This window comes from Epinephelus fuscoguttatus, linkage group LG21 (genome assembly GCF_011397635.1).
Source record: "Epinephelus fuscoguttatus linkage group LG21, E.fuscoguttatus.final_Chr_v1".
NCBI classification, from domain to species: domain Eukaryota; kingdom Metazoa; phylum Chordata; class Actinopteri; order Perciformes; family Serranidae; genus Epinephelus; species Epinephelus fuscoguttatus.
Window position 1 is genome coordinate 17,406,147 of NC_064772.1, and position 22,261 is coordinate 17,428,407.

Genomic DNA, 22,261 nt, shown 5'->3' on the forward strand with positions numbered 1-22,261 from the left:
TAGCATGTTCATTAGCTGTAAGCGCTTAGCTTTTGGCTGTCTATCCATTAGAGCAGACATTTTCCTCCTGCACTGTGTATGGAGGTAGCTCATAGCTGGCAAAGACGGATCATTCCAGCAGATCTATGTTGTTATTTTCCAGAGTCACCCTCTCTGGCTCACTAATTAAAAAGATAAGTTGGCTTTATAGATAACCTGGCATGGATTACCCCCGCTGGCATTTTACATGACAGATGACTGGTAAAAAATAGCCTCTCAGCGGTCTGGCCACCAGAGAGAGAGTGAGCTGGGGTCAGAGGAAGTGCAGACTCTCTGACTGTGAGCCTTTATGGGCAGTAGTTCACAATGACTTCCCTAACATACCACAGATATTCATAAGGACTGGGGATAGGGCTGATGCCTGTGATGCTGTGTACAAAATTTCCTATTGCCCTGATGCACTGCTTCACATTACATTACATGTATTTGCACACACACACACACACACACACACAAACACACACACACTAACCACTCTTCACTTTCTCTAACTGACCCTAAATGGGTACTTAATCAATTTTACACATTAAAATAAGTAATAGTACCACTCAGTCTGTGACAATGGTTGTATAATGTTTGTGGCTCCAAACAAGCTTTGTCAAGTCTTAGATAATCAGAGGTTATTTCAGGTTAGGGTTGGAGCCTCCAAATGTTCAGAGAAAAAGCTACGCTACAGACTGAAGTTTGAAATGTGAGTGCAGTTTAAAAATGTGAGGTCATTTACCCGAGAGGAAGCATTACAGTTGCAATATGAAGATCAAGGGTTTGTGGAGCTTGACCTATATTGGGGACAAAAAGTCTGGATATCCCAGTCTAGTAACTCAGAAGTTAGGAAGTGCAATACGAAATTGCTCGGGTACTTTTAAAGTACGGCCATGTTGATGTCAAGTCCACATCGATTTTCTGATGGAAAAACATCTAATGGATATATATTACAGTTACACTCACAAATATATTTGTGAGCAACAGCGGTTGCCATTCAGGGACATGGTCTCTTTTACAATTGCAGTTGTGGTACAAAGCTACTTGGCCCAGTAGTCGGCCCATTGATGTCAGAGATGATTTAGTCTGACCTCTAATGTCACCTGATTAGTGGCACATCTAGACTGATGTCATGAGACTGTAGTCTGTTTCAAAGGCAGGATGCAGGTGTTGAAGGTGACTGGCTTTGTACCTATTCAAAGCTGCTATAATCAATATTGTTGTATTAACTATAGATTAAACAGGGATTTGAACCCTTAGATAATCATCGACTCTGCAGTTTCTTTCAGCTCTACAGAGCGTTTCACCATCTATAGGCTGCTTGTTTTAGTTTTCCAGCTTGTAATACAATACATTTTTGGTTGACTCTCACTGCTCTCATCAGCGTTATTTTTTGGCCACAGCAGACAGCTGTTTTCAGCAAAAAAGGCTCTGGTAGACAGTCGACCCATCGGCTGTAGCATGGGTGCAGATCTGATGACAAGTTTGGGGGGGACACAATCAGTTGTGATTTTTTTTTAATTGCAAGCGTGCAAATCATGCCCACAGAGCGCTTGAGATTGCCAGCATATTTCATGATTTCATAGAGGCTCATCACCATCACCAAGTCATTCAAAAAGCACTACAAAGAGAATCATATGCTTACTTTTACTGTTTATTTCTCTTAAACAGCCAGTAGTACATGGAACCAGCCATCACCCTCCTTTTCACTGCTTTGCTGTTAGTTAATGCTACTTCTAGTTTCAGGGTCTCAGGCATGTCCACTCACGTTCTCATCTCTCGCCTCTCACAGATTCCCATTTCTCCTCATCATCTTCCCTTTCTCCCAGTATATAGGACTACTGTATACATTTGTTCAATTTCAGTCATTTAAGCTATTTAGAATTGGGGGGGACAATTTGTGTTTTTCAGAATTTGGGGGGGACATGTCCCCCCCGTCCCCCCCGGGATCTGCACCCATGGGCTGTAGGGTATCTAATGGTGGCTCAGCAGCGTGATATGTGGTATTACCACCATTTTTTGTTGTAAATGACTTCATTTATCCTGATTTAAGTGCTTTGTAGCTTTATTATCAGGCTATTATAAGGTATATTGTTGCTTTTTAAATGACAAAGATGACATGCTTTAAACCTTTTAAAACAAATTGTTCATTGTCAAATTCAGAACACAGAAGGGCAATGAAGGGCAGTAAGGAAGCGGTGTTTTTTCAGCTAAGATGCTTTGGTTGGTATGATACAGAATATCTGTGGTAGTAAAAATGTCAGCACAAAGTAGAGTAACTGCTCTGGATGAAGGAAAGGCTAAAACACATAGGGAGAGAGGACGGACCTACATCTGTGTGGATTAAGTGTTAATTTCTCCTCCATTGTTGTGTTTTTGCGACGTGACGGTTGGTCTTTGTGGTATTTGCGCTGCCCCTTCTCCACTGTGATTAGACAGCTGGGTAAAAAGTGACAGTGATGAGTGGCTGCAGTGTTTTACCTGAAATTGAATAATCTTCAACTCTCGGCAACCAGAAGAAAGATTAAAACATGCAGCACTCAGCGCAGAATAATACCCCACCAGGTGGTTGTTGCAGTGACTTGCCATCCCATGCAGTTGGCCTGTCAATAGCAGGGTATTGCCATTTTGAGTTCATTGAGACAGCCCCGCTCAGCACCAACCAACAGACAGACAAAGTTAGCGACTAGCTGTTGAATAAGCATTTAGCAGCTTAACAACCAGATATTTCCTTCAGGAGTTGGTGGAGAATGCAACAGAGTCAAAAGTAGCATGATAATGTGTGTTTACAGGTTGTGTCTGCTGCCCCCAAAATATCCAGTCACGTAAAAGGAGTGTTTTTTTGATGTGTGTAGATCTGAGTCAGATTCATTTCTCTCACTTTGTCACTTGAGAAATTTTGGTACAATGAATAAAATATGGAATCTGACGTGTTAGATTAGTGCATATTATGATTAATGTAGATAACACATAATAGAAAGCATAATCTCACTCCAACTAAAAACTCCAGGCAAAAAAGAAACAATAACCGGTAGCTGCAGTGGCCTTCATGTATCATTAGGTTATGTGTATACTTACAATATACTAAAACAATCTTGGATAATTATGGAAATATCTTCCCACAGTAAATTAATGAAGGTTATGGCTCCCTTCATACCATATAATACATTTTACAGGCTCTCATATGGCCTAAGGCCAGTGCACGCAGCTGAAGAAAATTTATTTCAAATCGATCCGCAACATTCAAGGTGAAACAATGTCGGAAACTAGATTTATAGCACGAGATCCTGAGTGTGCTGTTAATGGAGAGACATGTGGCACGTTACATGGCAAATCAGCCACAGCAAGGGCAAGTGTTCACTCAGTCACTGCAAGCACAGAGGGGACTGAGAGGTACTATCTTTTGAAATATTCATGGTGCGATGTGATATTGTGACAAGCGTCGTGTGGTGTTAATTGGCTGTGGTCCATAGCGCTGCCTCCCAGGGTTCCCAGTTACAGATAGGGCTTCTCTTGAGCTGGTTATCTCTGTGTTATCCTTACTCTGCCTCTTATCTCTATGAATGTGTCTCCTCTCACTTCCTGTCCTCTGCTTCCTTTTTTTGCACTACAATGTGTGCTATCCTTCTGTCCATCTCCTCTCCTTTTCTTTTCTTTTCCTCCTCCATTTTCCCCTCCTCCCACGCTTCTTACCCGGTCTCTAACCCTCCGCCTCTCTCGTTCTCCCTGCCTCACTGCAGTCAATATGGCATCCATAATGAAGGCCTGTGTTACGTAAGAAGCAACAGAGCAGTATGGGCTCAGCCAGGAGGTGTAGGGATACTCTACAGCACTGTAAACGTGCCATTATGTACAAATCCTGCAGTCACCTGTGATACAAGGTGGCATGTTAGGACATATATGTGTGTGTGTGATTGCCTATAGGTCTGTAAAATGTCATTAAGCCTTTAGAAAGCTGACAGACGGCCATGATGGATAAAGGCAAGTACAGCAGCTGGAAGGGAGGCAAGAGGCAGCGGTCCATGAGACACTATGTACTAATGGACCTCATACCTTCATGCAGCCATGTGACTCAATGCATGCAAAAGCCAAGGACACTTTGTCCTCTATGGGTCCTGGCGCTGCACACATTGGATTGGATGATGTTCCCAGTGAAGGTGTCACAAGCACACACTCAAACACACACACACACACACACACTCACACATGCACACATCCAGCTTACTACCATCACTTCATGGAATATTTACATTGCTGTCCGCATGAGGAAAATGATTCCAGGAGGATTTCACTAATGTATTATTTCCATAATCCCTTATAGTTCATCACAGTCACTTCACACCTGTTGTATATCAATGAGGCAGTAGTGGACAGTGATGATGAAAGAGAGCGCCCGGTGTCTGTAAAGCTCCTCCTGCAGCCGCTGATGAATTACTCTCTAAGTAGTGAGCTTCACCGAGCATCGCTTTGAAAGATCTCGAGTAGCATTCAGATCCAAGCAAGTCCAATCAGTCATTGTTGAAGGTTGAAGGTGAAAGGGAAAGTGCTGCATGTAGGATATTAATCTTTAAGTCATTTCACATTGGATATTTAAACCTGCAGTAAGCAATTTTATTGGCCACTTGGGTGCAGCAGGAACAAGCTGTGAACACAACATTAACATAATCACCTTTAAGGTTGATATTTCAAACTTGTTAGCAAACGTCCACCGGATTAATGTGAGCCCAATATTCACTCTCTTTTAACTCAGTTTTGTCTCAAGCAGCTCAACAACTTGTGCTGATAACAGTGATGATCGTTGCGGAGTGCAGATTCACCACTCCAGGGTTCAACATTGATGTTTTATTACTTGCCTGATCAGGCAGGTGGTTCAGATACCCACTTGCCTAAAGTCTTTATGTACTTGCCCATATACAAATAGCTTTATTCATTAGTGGTTGTCAAATATCAACAAAGACTATAGGCAATTGTCATAAATAATCGCCCTGTTTTATTTGCCCAAATCCTCTAACGCAGTGGCACCCAGTCCAAAAGTGGGTCGCAGATCAATTCTGAATAGACCGCAAGTGACTCACAAATGTGTCAAGTTTGTTAAAAACACACTTTATTTTGAAGTATAGTGAATTTCTGGCCCAGAGCTTTTATTTTAAAGTGCCGTTTCCTGCTGCAGAGTGAGTGACTAACAGACAGCTACTTGACAGAGTGAGCACACTAGCTGGACGACATGGCCAAACGCAAGTATGACGCTGAATATATTCAACTGTGTGGACCTTGAACTAATGACTAAGGAGAAATCTGGACTGGGAACCATCACTCTCACGCCACCCAACTAAACAGTTTTCAGGATAATTGAAATGCTTGCTTATGCTTCAGCTCTTAGACTGAGCTCACTCCTTAGCTAATTCCATCTCCAGCTCTAAAAACATAAACACACATTTTACTTGGCCCAGGCAATGGGACAGTCCTTATTGTTGAGCCCTGGACTCCATCAGGAACATCTCCTTTAATTGTAGGGATCAGATATTAGAATTTATTTTCTATAAGAATTAGGTTCCTTACTATGTGAGTGGTAATACAGTCTGTGTTTTCCAGGTCACTGTGATGTTCCTCTGCCCCGAGTGGCCTGAAAACCAATTATTGCAGCTTTAAAAATATAGGAAGATAATTAAAGCTCACTTCTATTCCAAATTAACTTGATTTTCTGTAATTAAGTTGGAAAAAACTTGACATTATTGAAGATGTGAAGATCTGCCTTGATTCATATACCGCACTGAATTGACACTCAATCTGCTCAGATAGACAGGACCACTGTGATGAAACCAGTTACAGGATGCCAGATTGGAGATTTAAAGCATTTTACTGAATCTGTATAACTTAAGTTACAGCATCAAATCTAGTGGGTTTAATTTGGCATCCAGCTGAGTATCACACACCCCTCCCCTCACGTTGCTCACTTTCACCTGCAGGTAAATATTCAGCCTGTGAATCTACGCTGGGAGATTACTCTAAGCTACATCCCTGTGCATTCGTTTTGGCTTTTCAGCTGACTTCTGTCAAGCTTGTCACACAGTCAAAGGCAGAGCTAATGTAATCTGGTTGAGGGCATGACCATGTTGCCAACTGTTGCTGCCATCACCGCCAGGCTGGCTCCAAGATTATATCCAAAAGCGTTTTATGTAAGTCTCAAAGCGATGTGTGTCTTTTGTGGGTATATTCTACTCCTGCAGAGATCTAAAATCACAGGGTTTGTCTGTGAGCATATGGTTCTCCCATTTCATTTTTTCATGACGTGACCTTATTAAATCTCATTCAAATCCCTTTTTGTAGAAAATGTTATGCGTCACTATGGGCAAAGGAGATTTGCTTTTGCTTTGTGCAAAAATATCTCTGGAAGGAAGGAAAGTTGTTTCTCATATGTGGCAGATAGCAGTGTGGGTGGTTATATCACAGCTTGCAGGAGTACAGGAAACATTTCATTAGCTGTATGCATTATCTCAATGGACTGTTTGTCCCTAAGAGGACGGTCAGTAGTGATTCGACAGGAAGGCCAGTATTGATTCAACCATTGTAAAGATTGTGGGATTGATTTATGAACCATTTATTCGTGTGCTGTTTGTGCTGCTCACAAGTAGGCGCAAGACAAGAGTCCTGTTTTACTATGAGTGTCGAGGTGGTGATTGCTGCAGACGCTAACATGTTGCATCACTCTGAATTGTAAAAGTGTTTTAGCCTGTAGCGGAAAGACAGTGCAGTGGCCCAATCATTCATGGAGAGATACTAAGTCTAGATGAGTCAGAGTTGACTTGTATCCCTCACCCAGGGTTATTTTTACACCTCGCGCAAAGATAAGAATCACAGCTCACCAACAGTGCAATGGAAGATCAAAAATTTAACATTGTAAGGAAAAGGTCACCACTCTCTTGTGGAGCAGGATATTAGGTTATCATTTATTTCTTTTGCACAATCTGACATTTTATTTATCTCCTTCCTTTTTTCCTCCCGGCAGACCAAACCAGTTGCATTTGCTGTCCGCACAAATGTCAACTACAGCCCGTGTCACGATGACGATGTCCCTGTGCCAGGCATGGCCATCTCCTTTGAGGCTAAAGACTTCCTCCATGTCAAAGAGGTGAGAGGTCAACTTCCAAATCAGACATGATATTCAAGACAGTGATGACTGCATTTACATGCACACTATTATTCTGAATATGAAAGTACTCTGAATTCAATATGGGTCATGTGAACAGCATGTTCTGTTTTCCAGATGAGGAATTTTCTGGTTTAGACATGAGGGATATGCAGGTACATAAAGCTTTTAGGAGCATTCTTCAGACATGTACAGTGCATTAGGAATATGTGTCTCAACTCTCAGCTATAATCGCAGTGTGCAACACATGGCCTCTTGTGTTTACAGTCCGCTCTGTGTGTTGTCATGGATGCATTGTACATAAACTGATTCGCCAACAGATTGCAAGCCTGTGGTAGAGATGCATGCCCAAAAGAAAAGCTCACATTTCTTGTTGGAAGAAGGAACACACACACTTTTAAACATTATGAAAGACTTCTATCTAACAGGCTTTTAGGATAGATATCGCAATGCCGGCCATTTCGAGAAGGTGGTTGACGGAATCAAAGTGGGAGGCTGTGTTCGTACTGTCGAATAGCCCCCCACTGCTGTAAAACTTTTTTTTTTTTAAATTTTATTTTAAAGCAAAGAGGCAAAATGGCACAAGAAACTCCAGCTGTTCCACTTTTCTATATTTTGATGACACACATTAAAAAAAAATACTGTTTTTCTTTTAACCCAGTTTGAGTCAATCGTGGTGTCCAGTACTGGGTCAGTTTAGCACCAACCCAGTACTCATGAATTTAAAAACCCCTGGGTCTCCAGTAACACCCCAAAATGTGTTATTTTGACCCAGTTTTAAAATTAACATGCCACCTGTGGATAGGGGTCAAAAGGTTAGCTTCATGAACTAATATTTAGGTAGTTATTCCTTCTGCATTGGAAAACAACCCCAAAAAAACACAGAAATACCCCCATCCCCTGAAACTGGATTAGTGACTTGACCCATTATTTTTTAGGGTTTAGGGCACATTAATCAGAGAATGCACAGCTGCATGTAAATGGAAATCTTTATTTTACACAGCCATGTAAATAGCTTTGTGGGAATATTGTCCTTTTTTTTGGAATAAGGGCAAAAACTCCAATATTTTGTACATGTGAATGTAGTCATTGACGTTGAGGGAAATAAGAATGACCATCAGAACAAGGATATAACTGGCTCCACTTATTCTGCGCAGAAATTCAACAACGACTGGTGGATAGGACGCCTGGTGAAGGAAGGCTGTGAAATCGGTTTTATACCCAGTCCAGTGAAGCTTGAAAACACGCGTATCCTCCAGGAGCAGAGAGCCAAACAGGGCAAGTTCCACTCCAGGTGAAAACCCTCATCTGCACCAAAGTTCACTGTCTCAGCTGGGAGATCGACTGAACTAAATCTAGACTTGGTGTTGATCTCACACATCAAACACATTTTCTCTTTTCAGTAAATTGGGAGCAAACTCATCCTCTAGTTTAGGTGAAGTGGTTCCTAACTCAAGGAAATCTACTCCTCCTTCGTCTGGTGAGTAGCTTGATAGGTGATTGTAAAACTCCAGCTTTATATTTAATAGATTCTTTGATCTTTAAACCAACTTTTAAACACTGAATTCAAGTTGAAGGTAAGTAGAGCTACTTAGATTTCTCATATTTTATAGTTCTACCTGCAGTAATGTTGTTCTTTTCCTCATAGTTACATGTTTAATGGCCATAATTGTTCTTTTACATGTTTCATTTTCTGTCAATGTGTTGTAGCATAAGTTCTGTGCTACTGTCAATAAGAAGTGTACTCTGTTACCTGTGACTTCCTGTGTTCACCTGTGTGATGGTGGTCTTGTCTGTCTGTGTGCGTAGCCATTGACATAGACGCCACAGACTTAGACCCCGAGGACAATGAGCTTCCAGTCAACCTGCGCTCCCCTAAAGCCAGTCCAAACACTGTCATGTCACCCCTAGCAAAAGAGAAACGAATGCCCTTTTTTAAGAAGGTAAACCCTGGACTACCCAGCCTTCTCTTCTTGTCCTGTCCGTCCACTCGTCTCTGACTAAATGCCTGCTTGGCTTCACTCAGCGTCCGTCCTGTTTGTCTACAACACCGTCCTCATCCCTCGGCGTGCACCCCTCTGTAAGCATGCATGCCTGTTCTTAACCTTTCTCTTTCTCCTCTTCCGTCTCACCACAGCTAAGCAGAAGCAGAAGTCGGTAAGTCGTGGCATGCAGTGCACCAGCTCAGCAGGGTCTGGGGATGACCTCTTGTGGTCTGAACTGTACAAACCCTCAATAGAGACTCAGCTCTGTACTGACCTCTCACCCTACTCACTGCTCCTGCAATCCCCTCTGTGTGTGTGTGTGATTGTTTATGTGTAAGTGAACCTGTAATCCTGGAGTGAGAGCTCAGTGTGGGCAGCCTTTTTAATAAGATCTGACTCTAAAGGAATAGTTCAACATTTTGGGAAATAAGCCTATTAGCTATCATGCTAAAAAGTCAGATGAGGAGACTGATACCAACTCTCATATCCTCCATTAGATATGATGCTAGAGACAGGAGCACATAACCGCTCATAAAACAGCAACTTCTTTTTGCATGTTTTCATTTAACGAAGGAGATTTAGCATGTTACTTTGTATACTTATTGATTTATTAGAGCCAGACAAGCTGTTTCCAGTCTTTATACTAAGCTAAGCTAAGTGGCTGTTTGCTGTAACTTCATTTTTAACAGACAAACATGAGAGTGGTATTAATCTTCTCATCTAACTCATGGTGAGAAAGCAAATAAGCGTATGTCCCAAAATGTCAGTTATTCTCTTAATCTTTTTGGTTGTTACCATATAACAGAGACACATTCACCGTGAGTAACATTTACTATGAGAATCTGAGTCAGCTTTGATGGCTAACTATATGTGAACACATACAAGGAATTTGACTCTGTTTTATTTGTTCATTTATTTATTTTTCCATTTGGTCTCAGTGAACTCACACATAAAGGTATAGGTGTGTTTATGAGGTGTTATGTTTTGCATTTGACGTATTAAGCCTAAAAATATGGCTTTAAAACCTTTTTATTGATTTTTTTTTTCAGTGACAGCAGCAATTAATGCTTTTGCTGTAGAAAATCAACATCAGGACATTCAAATGAATATGTTCATGAAGCTGCCAGTTATGTTGGAGCTGATGAAAGCTCCTGTCAAAATGAGAAATAAAAGGCTGCCAAACCTTAAAGAATCTCTTAGTGTTGCCCTGCAACGTAAATCTAAGGTGCTCTAATTTAAGGTGTGCCATCACCTCCTCCATCCATCGTTTGTGAGGTGGCGGTGTTGCCTTTATCCAGTTAAATAAAATCAATCTCCTGGCCAACAATGAAGAGAATGCCATTGCTTTCCTTTGAGCAGTCGTTAGTTGTGCTTCCCCTGGTGCCACACCAAAGATGGCTGGCAGAGGACCGGGCTCTATATTTCTGTTATAAATGGATGAGAAGGTTTTAAAAATTTTGGTCCAAAACTCTTTCAGCCTGGGACAAAACCAGAACATGTGACATATGTTGGCTGGCACCTGTTTACATCTAGGGCAAGTCGGATCAGCCCCCTGATAAATCCTTGCCAGTTTGTCCCTTGAAAAATGAAGTCTGTGTAACATCTTAAACTGTATCAATCCGTGTCTAACACATACAGAAGAAGAGTGTATTAATTCTACTGCCCATCTCCAGTCAACCTCCGATATGTCCAACTCTAACTCTTCCTCCCATTTCCTTTTTATGTAATCAAGGGATGGGGAAGCCACCTTCTGGATATTCATGGAAACCATCCCTTTAAGAGTCGTGTTCATATCCAATAGCCCATCTATCCATCCACTTTGTGGTAGCGCGAGGGATGAAGAGAATGTTTTTTTTTTTTTTACAAATTCTCGAACCTGAAAATATCTGAGGTAGTTAGTCTTTGAGGGAATTCCATACTTCTTCTCCAATTGAGCAGCAGACATAAATACCCCATCTTTAAAAAGATTTTTGACACATTCCACCCCAGCTCTATACCATTCCCTAAACGCTGTTCCCCCAAGGGCCGGGGAAAACAAGTGATTGCCATAGACGGGAGCAGATAGGAGGGCGTTTCTGTTTTTAAAATGTGTTCTAAACTGGACCCAGATTTTGATAGTCATGTACAACAGGGTTGTTTGTGTAAAGGTGTTTGCTTAAGGGCAGAGGAGCGCAGACCAGGGAGCGTAAGGACACTGGGCTAGATGTATATCTTTCCATATGTACCCACACTGGGGTTTCGTCGTCATCTAACTGCGAGACCCAAAACAACAGCTTATATATATTAGCAGCCCAATAATAGTGCATATAATTTGGTAGAGCCAGGCCTCCCTCTTCTCTCTGTCTCTCAAGGAACTCTCTTCTTATCCGGGGGACTGTTTTTTTCCAGATTAAGGTGGATGTAGATTTATTCAGTTCTTTAAAAAATTATTTAGGAATGAAAATTGGAATTGTCTGAAACAAATAGAGGAACCGTGGCATTACAGTCATTTTAACAGAATTTATCCTCCCTGCTAATGATAGGGGGAGAGATGACCACTTTTCCATATCTAATTTTGCCTTATCCAGTGTTACTTTAAAGTTATGATTAAATAAATCTTTGTATTTACTTGTTACATTAACACCTAAGTAGGTGAATTTATCTTTATGTATTGTGAAAGGATAGGCCTGGAATGATAGTCTTCTTGCCTGCTTATTAATTGGGAAAAGAACACTTTTCTCTAGATTAATTTTATAACCCGAAACTTTCCCAAAGTCTTCAATAATATCCAGAGCCACCAAGATGCTTGTGACAGGGTTCGACAGGAAAAGGAGGAGGTCATCGGCGTATAGAGAAAGTTTATGGTTTTGCATCCCCCTGTGTATTCCCCCAAGTCCAGCAGCATTCCTCAGCATTATTGCAAGGGGCTCAATTGCCATATCACAGAGCAGGGGTGACAAGGGACACCCCTGCCTTGTTCCCCGAAACAGAGGAAAAGGTTCAGATATTATATTGTTTGTTCTTACCATAGCCTGGGGGTTTGCATATATTATCTCAATCCACGAACAAAATATAGGATCAAATCCAAATTTCTCAAGAGCCATGAACAGATAGAAATACTCTATTCTATCAAAGGCTTTGTGGGCATCTAGGGATATCACAATCTCAGGCTCAATGTTATCTTCAGCAGTGTACATCACGTTGAAAAGGCGACGGAGATTACTGGAGAGTTGTCTACCAGCAACAAACCCTGTCTGGTCAGGATGTATTATCTTACTTATAACAGGCTCAATTCTAGCTGCCAGTACTTTGGTCAATATCTTATAATCACAGCCAAGTAAACTCACTGGGCGGTACAATTCACATTTAAGCGGATCCTTATTTTTCTTAAGGAGCACAGAGATCATAGCCTGTGACATTGTTTGAGGCAAAGTTTTTTTTTATCAAGGACCTCCTTATATACTCTACAGAGTAGGGGTATCAGTTTGGGCGCAAATGCTTTATAAAATTCACTCTGGAATCCATCTGGGCCCGGCGCTTTACCTGTCTTCATATTCCGAATTGCATTCTCTATCTCCCTTGGAGTCAGAGGTCCCTCTAATCTACCCCTATCTGCCTTCTCTAGGGATGGCATTTCCAGATTTTCCAAAAAATTCTTCACTCACTCCCTGTCATTTATTTCTGAGGTATACAGATCCTTATAAAAAGACGCAAATTGGTTGTTAATACCTTTCTGATCTATAATTTTGTTTCCCAGATCATCTCCTATCTCCACTATCATACCAGCAGCTGCTGATTGCTTCAGCTGGTGGCCCAGGAGCTTATCTGCACGCTCACCATGCTCATAGAGATCCTGTCTCGACCTAAGATATAGATCCTCCTCACGTTGATTCATTAAGACATCATATTCAGTTTGGAGCAAAATCCGCTTTCTATGTAGCTCCTCAGAGGGAGCTGTAGAGTTTGCCAGGTCAACTTCTTTTATTGCCTTCGTTAATTCTGTGATACGTTTCATCTTTCTTTTCCTTTCACCAGCATTATGATAGGAATGAACTAAAGTTGGGGTAGGCAGAAGCAGCTTGGGAGATGGCTTAAATTCAGCCAGTGCAAACCCCTCAGTGCTGGATGTCACAACAGGTTGGTGGCCAGCAGCAACACCAGGTCTAACCTGATGGCTGTTCATTCCCCCAGAGCGGGGCTTTACACTGGCTGGATTCATGTTGCTGCAGGAGCTCTGGAGCTTCTGCCTGCCCTCCTCCCACCAAGTGGTTTGTCCAGCGGGGCAGTGAGGCGGAGGACACTGTGATTCAAGGCTCTTGCGAACATTAGCTACATAAACATGAACATGAAGCTGCAGCTGTGAGACTTTGGCTCCAGTTAGCAGAAGGCTTAACTGTTAGTAAAGCTATTAGCGATTCACTTCGACAATATTGACGTAATATATTTTGTTTATTGTCAGACTCTCTTTTTGATAAGTCTGTCTTCCTTTTTTGGGTTGCCATGCAGTACAGTCAGTTGTTACCAGTGCTGGAATAGCAACTGTCTCTGCAGGATTCTCCGCCACTTAATCAGGCTTTGACCAAAGAGATGTGCACACACACATCTGCACAGAACAGCCAACAGAAACACCCTCTCTCTAAAAATGGCCTGTGAGTGGCCAAAGTCTCCCATCAGGATCTAGATTTTCTAAAGCCTGAACACAGAGCCAAGAGGACATGCAGAAGTCTAGCTTTCTCTCAGACTACTTGTATACAATATGCTCAAGTTTATTATGGGATTTTCACCCAGTGACGCCAAAATGAAACAGCCTCCCCCAGCTTTAGGTTGATTTAACCTTGTAAAATGCCAATACATGACAGTTTTCCCATGACTATGCTGACGTTAACCATGTAACGCAAAGTTTAACTTGCACTACCAGAAGCATTTGTGCCCAACCACATTGTCCATTAATACCCTTGTGTTAGTCCACAGTAGTGTGCATCAGTTCCCACATAGTCCCAAGGGAAGCATGATGACGACAGCAAACATTAGACAGAAAGAAAATCCTTAGAAGTGGAGAGAGGAGGAAGAGCACACATGAAATCTACTTAAACACTCATCATAAAGATAACACAGGCTGAGAGAGCAGCATAAACACTTGCACAAATAAGGGAAGAAAATGAGTGAAAAAAAATACTGTGTGGTGGATATGATAATCAACAGTCCTTTTAAGTAGTCAACCCTCTGCCTCCCAGCTGTCTGCTCTCCAACAGAGCTTCAACTTAGATCATGCACTGTGACCGTGTTTCTAAAAGATGAGAAAGTGTTTAAATTTTCCTCCAGTGTGCTGACACATCCACACACATCCTTCAAACATGCTGCTCTGCCAGACGCCCGGGACTCGCAGCAGCATCAGGTTCACCGCCTTACTGTCAGACGCACACAGAATGTAAAAGCAGTGTGCAAACAATTTAAACAAATTAAAACGACAGTCTCTCCAAAATTATACACATGACTCTGAGTATCTAAACATGGCAGTAGCTGTAACAACACCAGAGGAATATAATCTGCATCAAAAAAGAAAATTACACTGTTCACTTGTCATTTTGTTTTTCACCAGAACCAATAGTCATTAGCAGTTATTCAGATTTTAACATTTCCCTTTAGGATATTATAAATCTTTGTCAGCCAACAACAGTTATCAGTTAAGCTGCAGAGTATTTATATTGATTAATTAATTATATATACTGTATATATGTAATGCATTTTCCCAGAACCCAAGGTGACATATTTAAAGATCTTCTTCACACATTTTAAGACATTAAAATACTCTGCTTTGAATAATGATTTTTAGTTGTTAAGGACTGGTGAAGGGATGTAAGTGGGGGTGACGGTGGAAGAGGGATGTCTTCTGAAAGGACGAACTGGAGATAGGGCAGAGATAGACTCAGTGTGGGGACTCTGTCTCAGGCATTTCTCTACCCAAGCTGATTGCAGGCCCCCCGGACAAACGACCTACAATGAGACATGGGAGAGGTTTGCAACAGACTGAATAAGAAAAGATGAGGGGAGAAGGGAAGAGACGATGAAGGAATGTTGGTAGGTATGAGGTAGGGAGGATGATGGATGAAGGGAAGGGAGGGTGGGTCGAGAAATCTGAGACAAACAGAGCAGGATGGGTTGACCAGGTATAAGTAGGCTAGGCAGATAATAACAAGTGTGGTTGAGGCGTGGCCCTGCTCCTGAACCCAAGTTCACAAATTAACTTCATTTTAGTTTCTTATGGTTTTTCCACACAAAAAAATGCAGAATCTTTTAATATATATAAAATGTTAAGTTTTAAATACCCAAGATGCTTCCTACTTAACTGTAAAGTCCATTCCATATTGGACCAGTATTTGCTACCATACTAGTTGTGATGCTGCAAAATAATAATTCAGTCAGGAACACTTCAGTCAAAGAAAACTTTATTTCCATTTGCAGTATTATATTTGGCGGTATGGCTCTTTCCTTGGGCCCACGCAGAAAGTCTCTTCTACATGCCTATATGGAAAGACTAAGGCGGATAGAGCAAACCTTTCTGATCTTCCACGTGCAAACGAGGAAGGTCTGAGGCAGAGAGAGCAAACCTCCCTGCCCTTCCATGCACCTATATGGAAAGCCTAAGGCAGGGAGAGCAGCAGCAAAGCAGTTGCAAAGCAGCTTGTAGAGGAAGCAGCAACAGCAGGCAGGCCAGAGCAGTTTAAATAGGGTGCCCTGAAAAAGATTCGCCAATTAGTTGCATTGAAAGTAATCATGTGATCAATCAGCTGACTCCATCAGTTTTGCTACCATGTAAGACCATAAAAACTAGCAAATACTTACACTTGAGAAGCTGGAATAATTACAACTTTTGGCATTTTTTCTTAAAAGTATTTCTTTTACTGATTAGCAGGATTGTTGCAGAATAATATTCTGTCAAAGGGAGGCGTTGACCCAAGTTTTTCTATCCAGTTACACAATCTAATACCTCAATGGACTTAATAATGGTCCTCTTTGATCGTAATTTAATATCTGTATAAGCTACCAGGTTGAACTCATTGGAATCAATTTTACGTAAGGTTACACAAATGGATTGTTAGGGCAGTAATAGTGGAGCGGAAAGCAGAAACTGAATTTTTGGCCAGAAAACTAATGTGTTCCAGTCGGTTCTAGCCTGATGGGTACACCAATACCCATTAGGCTAATCTGATCAGGACTAGTTGTGACGACCAACTGATTGATAGACTGATTTTTTAGGTCTAATTTCAAACATCTTGTTAAAATCACCTCTATGATTTTGTTTTAAAAGTGAGGCTGTTACACAAACTGAGCTCCCACTTTGTCCCAATTTTTTCTACCTTTGTCCTAAACGGTTCCACGTTTTTCAGTTGTAGCTTCTGTTGATCTACTGTAGCTTTTTCTCCCTGTCCGACTAACCTTTCCTGTCACGTAGTTTTATTCAGTGACATCAGAACCATGAAATGAGGGGATTTATCTATTGGATAGTAATCATTATAAAATATTAGAGTTTACTGTAAGATGCTTTGAAATATTGACGACCTGATGATGCTTAAATCCGTAGAGTAAACTTCCAAATTTATTATATAAATCAAAGCTTGTGTTTTGTCGGGCCAGCTGGGACGTCCCATTTCATGGTTCACAGTGTTCCAGTGCTTTCAGGTCTAGTCTGGGTCATTGTTGTTCCAAATCCCTCAAGTGATTTGTGATGGTGAGTGTTTAGTTTGTCTCCATAAATGTGTGCAACTGTTTTTCTCCTTCTCCTCTCCTCAGGCGGAACACATACCTCCGTACGACGTTGTGCCTTCCATGCGGCCCGTGGTTCTGGTTGGACCGTCACTGAAGGGCTACGAGGTAACATCAGAACTTTTCAAACACAACATTGCATTTGTTGGGAAGTTATCTGCAGAATGTGTGTCCCTTTCTAACTGTTTTCTTCCTAAATGTGTCCGTCCACAGGTGACAGACATGATGCAAAAAGCACTGTTTGACTTTTTGAAACACAGATTCGAGGGAAGGTAAGATCCCTGTGACCTTTTAAAAAACAAACTCTCATCCCGCTTCCTTCCTCATTCCTCCTCTCCCTCTCCAACTCTATAGGCTGGTATTTATCTGTCCCCTGAGGTTAGCCGAGGGAGTGTGTAACAAGTTTGTTTGGCCTGGAGATGTGTGCTGCTGCTTTAAATAGTCCCTCTCCATGTCCTTAATAGGCCATAGTGGGCCCTAGAGCGGAGCAGGATTCTCCTCAGTCAATGTTGAGTCCATCCAACCATCTGAAGCAGAGAGGCCGTGAAGTTGCACAACACTAAGATCCATTCAGACCACCAGCAGCCACAGTCAGTGCTGTTAATTCCCTCTGAGTGCTGTTCTTTAAACACAGTTTAGCTAATGCAGGATGAACAGAAAATTTGAAAATCTTATTGTGAAATACAGGCACAGGAGTAGTTGTACAGTATATGAGTTTTGTGTGTAGGGAGGCAGGGTGGAGAGCATGCACATCCAACAAAAAGTTTTACAGGTGCTGGATCAAAAATTAAACTTCCGCACATTCTATTAACTCCTTAATGTCCACACTATAAAAAAAAAAACAACAAAAAAACAATGGCAAACATTTTTTCTTTGGATTTTTTTTTGTTTCCTTGGGGTAATATTAACTTTTTTTTAACAGACCCCATAGTTTTTTTAAAAAAATATAGACCTCTACAAAACAGTTGAAATGTCACTTCATGGTATTTGTAAAACAGAAAGAAAAAAAATCTAAAAGTACATACCATCTACTGTTACAATGCTTGTAATATGTTAGTGCACCAACATATATCAATTTGTTACCATAGCATTATAATAATAATAGTTATTACCAGCACTAGTTTAGTTTCCACCTATTTTTTCTCAATATTTACTGTTTTAATTTGTGTTAGAAAATTAGTTCACACACCTGGTTCAAACTGAGAAGTCGTGGTTATGATCCAGTCAGTGTTTTTGCAGGTTTGGGTTTAAGGACTTGCTCTGGTTTTAAATCACCTTTCAGCATAGGTGTAGATTTCAGGGGGACGCATGGGACACGTCCCTCTCAATATTTAGAACATGTCCATTTGCCCCCTCCAATAAAAACGTAAAAGTAGCAGGGGACTTTTAACAAAATTTAAGACATTTACACCATAAATTGATGCATAAAATGTACAAATTTGTGCATAAAAATTCACCAGAGTGCAGGAAATAACGTGTTTGTTGGCAAAGAACTATAAAATCCAGGTCAAATTATCCACAATCAAATCAAGCTAACTTAGTTATCCCTGTTTAAAGACTAAGAATCCCCACTGATATTGTGTGCTGACATGATTTTTAAAGTAACAATATCCAGCTTTTAGTTATTGTATGAAGCATCAACCCAAAAAGTTGGTATTTGACGACCTGGGAATGTGACTCAACATTCCCGAAAAGTTGCATAATGTTGCTTCAACAAATCTACGACTGTTTTCTTTCTGTTTTTACTCTCAGACTCTACTCTCTTTCATCTGACTCTGATTTTTGGCAGCTGTTTGCTTCCCTATTTTTGGTTTTAACACACCGACAAGACAAGTGTTTGTCTTTCTTTCTCATGTCAAATAAAATCCATAATATGTGGTCAAAAATTTTTTTTTCTTGTGCCTTGTTTCAGAATATCAATCACTCGTGTCACAGCGGACATCTCTCTTGCCAAACGCTCAGTCCTGAACAATCCCAGCAAGCATGCCATCATCGAACGCTCCAACACACGCTCAAACTTGGGTACGTTTGGTCCAGAAATCCCTGCAATGCCTGGGAACATCTGGTGTTTTGATTTATAATGTTTTCAAGGAGACCAGCTTATGTGGAAAAGGAAGGAAACGATTAAAGGAACTCTTGACAATGGTAATGATAACTCCCGACGGCCCGGAGAGGCCTTGGCCAGTTTTCTTTTGTTGGGAATGAAAGATAGAGCATAAATGCAAGATAACAAGTTCAAGAGCCGCTCTGATTTGACTGAGGTTGATCTGGGTTCAGATGTGATTAGAATAAAACAGATTCCTGAGTCAAACTGAGAGGACAACCTTTGCTATGTATCAACAAAAGCATCAGTTAGTGGCTGCGGCAGAGTAAAAAGTCCCAGGAAAAGCTGAAAGAAAGATGTGTATTATCTTTGATTTTTTTCATTTTTACCCAAAGCCGCCATACTACAAGTTGATGATTTGACCCCAGTCTTTTTCAGTGGTGTGCTGCTGTCCCAGATAAAAACCGTAGGGAGCTTTAAGGCAACAGTTCCTCCACCTCATCTGTTTTTTTAAACATATGTTTATTGATTTCATACATTTAACAAGTTATGCATACATACAAGAACTCTCCCTGATTAGAACATGCAGTGGAAAATGCAAAAATAATAATAATAGTAATGACGAAAATGATAATGATAAAAACAAAATCCACATAAATAAAAAAATAAAATAAATTTTAAAAAGGTGAATCAATACCTATAACAAGATTAAAGGTGAAGCTTTACAGTCAACAATTAGACATAAATAAAGGAACATGAAACTTGAATACCTCTACTGTCATTTTAATGATACATTAGAATAGAGACTCATTAAGAGCAAAAACTTCCTCCGTATTTCACCCAAAACTTCACTCTTAGATTTAAAGGAATACTTCAATCCCCAAATCGTATATCAGTTACTCACCCCTTGTTACATTAAATTTGTTAAGAAGATTCCCGTGTTCAGTGAGGTAAAATGACTGTTTTTGTCAGTGGAGCCAGGCTTTGAAAGGAGCATTGATAAGTTTCACTTTTAATTCAGTTCCTCGTCACAAAGGGCTGTCAGTTTGGTAAATGCTAAGCATCAGACTGGATCAGTGAGTCTTGGTCATACTGCATGAGTTGTGTGACAGTTTGTAAACAGATGTTTTGATATAGTTTTGCTGTTGTTAAACTTCAGTTCATCAAGAATTTTCTCAGTTTTTGGATTCTTTGCTCACTGGAGGCAAACAAGAAAAACGTAGTGTTGTTTATTTCAACGTAGCACATGATGAGTAACTGATATACAAGTGGTCATTTGGGGGACGAAGTATCCAGTGACATGCATTATTTAATTAATCAGTTTCTTAATCTAAAAGAAAATATATATCCATTTTAACAGGCCATTTCGTGCTCTATAGAGTTGGAAATTTTCACTTTCTCCAAAAGAAATCTGCCTAGATTTGATCAAGATTTGAACATTTTCATGAATTTTCTTGACTCTTAAGAAACATTTGTTTGATGTGAGTGAAGCCTTCCTTGCGTCAAGATGCAATAAATGATTTCAGGAAAATTCTGCATCGGAAACAAGTGAAACTGTTTCACCCCTCAGGCACACTTAAACGAGATTTAGTGAAACAAGAGTTGGTGACTCATTCGCGGTCTGAATGAGCAGTTGGGCTGGAATGTTTTCACGTTATCAGTTTACTTCAGACTTTGTCGTGACTGGAAGTCATGAAGCCTGGCCATGATTCTTCTCTGATTGGGCACCGTGCCCTGCTCTGATATTTGTAGGATAGTTTTTGCAGTCACGTCGTCATCTGTTGGAGTGGGGTTGTGTGATGTACCAGTCGGTATTTGTTAGAGGTAACAGAACATGATAAGTTGAACTTTCCTCCTCTCCTTTTCTTCTTCAGCTGAAGTCCAGAGTGAGATTGAGCGGATTTTCGAACTGGCCCGCACGTTACAGCTGGTTGTTCTGGACGCTGACACCATCAACCACCCATCACAGCTCGGAAAGACTTCCCTCGCCCCCATCATTGTCTACGTCAAGATCACCTCTCCCAAGGTGAGTCAAACGTCTGATCCAGTCACAGAGCCAGTCAGTGTGTGTGTAATAACAGGAACCCTACCTGTGACTTTAAATACAGCGTGTATACAGCGTGTGTGACGGAACTGATTCATCACTTTGACCTTCAGCATGAGTAAAAACAGCTCATGATTCAGTGATCAATAAAAAAAACCCAGACATTTGGGTAACATAAAGAATGAGAAGAGGCATAGCTAAGGAGGGATGAGATACAAGCTTAAAATTAAAGTGGCATCAGTGTGAGTCACAGTCGCAGTGGGATAAAATAAAACTCTCTCTACCAGCTGTCGTCTCAGTTACGTCTGCTGCCACATCATATACAGCTAAACTTAAACTGCTTTTACAAGTTGTATCGAAAGTGGTGGAAAAAATACTCTAGTCATTTCCGTACCATAAAAATACTCCATTACAAGTAAATGTTATACTTAATAAGAACTATTAGCAGTTATAGGAGATGTCTGTACGTCACCTCGCTGCATTTTGATTACTTATAAACTATGATAATCTGGACATGGACTACATCTTTTGCATCCAGCCTCACTCCTTCTTCTCCTTGCAGTTCTCACACTCACACAACTGCAATTACATGCAGATATTACTATTAGCCTGCTAACAGCAGAACATTACCATGAGAAACACCAGGAGTTTTTGCTGCTTCTAGGATGTTGATGCTTCAATCATATCTGCTGCCTCACATTCGACACACAGCTTTGCTCACTTACTAGGGCACAGCAGCTCAGGTCTGTTTGTCTTTGCTGTCTGTGGCACAGCAGCGTTCACTGTTGATAGGCTATTACTCATGATATGTAACCAATAAATGTTGCTGTGGCTGGGACACGGAGTGAGGCTGTGGAGTGACTGCAGACATCAGAGCAAGAGTCCAGCTTTTATTTGATCGGCTATTGGATTTTACATAGTAAAAAAATAAAAGATAGATAGAAAATTAATGCGTGGCGGTCACCAATAAATCAGTGTATGGGGAAACAGTGATGTCTGACAACACTACAGGAGTGACATGTTAAATTTGTGGATTACTCTTTTACTAAAGCATGAAGGCATCAGCTGCATTTTAATACTGTAGCAGGCTGAGACTGAGCTGGGTTAACTGCCTTAGATACAGTAAGGACCTAACTAATTTACCTAACAGTTAATTTAGTCTGACAGTTCCTAACCTGGAGGTCGCGTCCCCTTCAAAGGGTCACAAGATGAATTTGAGGGATCCTGAAATGATTAATGGGGTTGCAAAAAGCGAAAAATGAAGTTTGGCTTCATGA

General features: G+C 40.9%; 1 protein-coding gene across 5 annotated transcripts in view; it reads left to right on the forward strand.

The window, feature by feature from the left end:
* cacnb2a (calcium channel, voltage-dependent, beta 2a) overlaps positions 1 to 22,261 on the forward strand; it is a 98,446-nt gene that overhangs the window by 67,919 nt on the left and 8,266 nt on the right. For 3 of the 5 annotated variants that reach the window (XM_049564806.1, XM_049564810.1, XM_049564809.1), the window contains 8 exons: positions 7,028 to 7,150; positions 8,326 to 8,462; positions 8,572 to 8,648; positions 8,978 to 9,111; positions 16,924 to 17,004; positions 17,110 to 17,168; positions 18,809 to 18,918; positions 20,815 to 20,966. In XM_049564806.1, coding sequence (XP_049420763.1) covers positions 7,028 to 7,150; positions 8,326 to 8,462; positions 8,572 to 8,648; positions 8,978 to 9,111; positions 16,924 to 17,004; positions 17,110 to 17,168; positions 18,809 to 18,918; positions 20,815 to 20,966 — 873 coding nt within the window. Of the gene's footprint in view, positions 1 to 7,027; positions 7,151 to 8,325; positions 8,463 to 8,571; positions 8,649 to 8,977; positions 9,112 to 9,305; positions 9,326 to 16,923; positions 17,005 to 17,109; positions 17,169 to 18,808; positions 18,919 to 20,814; positions 20,967 to 22,261 lie in introns of all 5 variants that reach the window. The other 2 variants (XM_049564811.1, XM_049564812.1) reach the window with 1 other exon arrangement.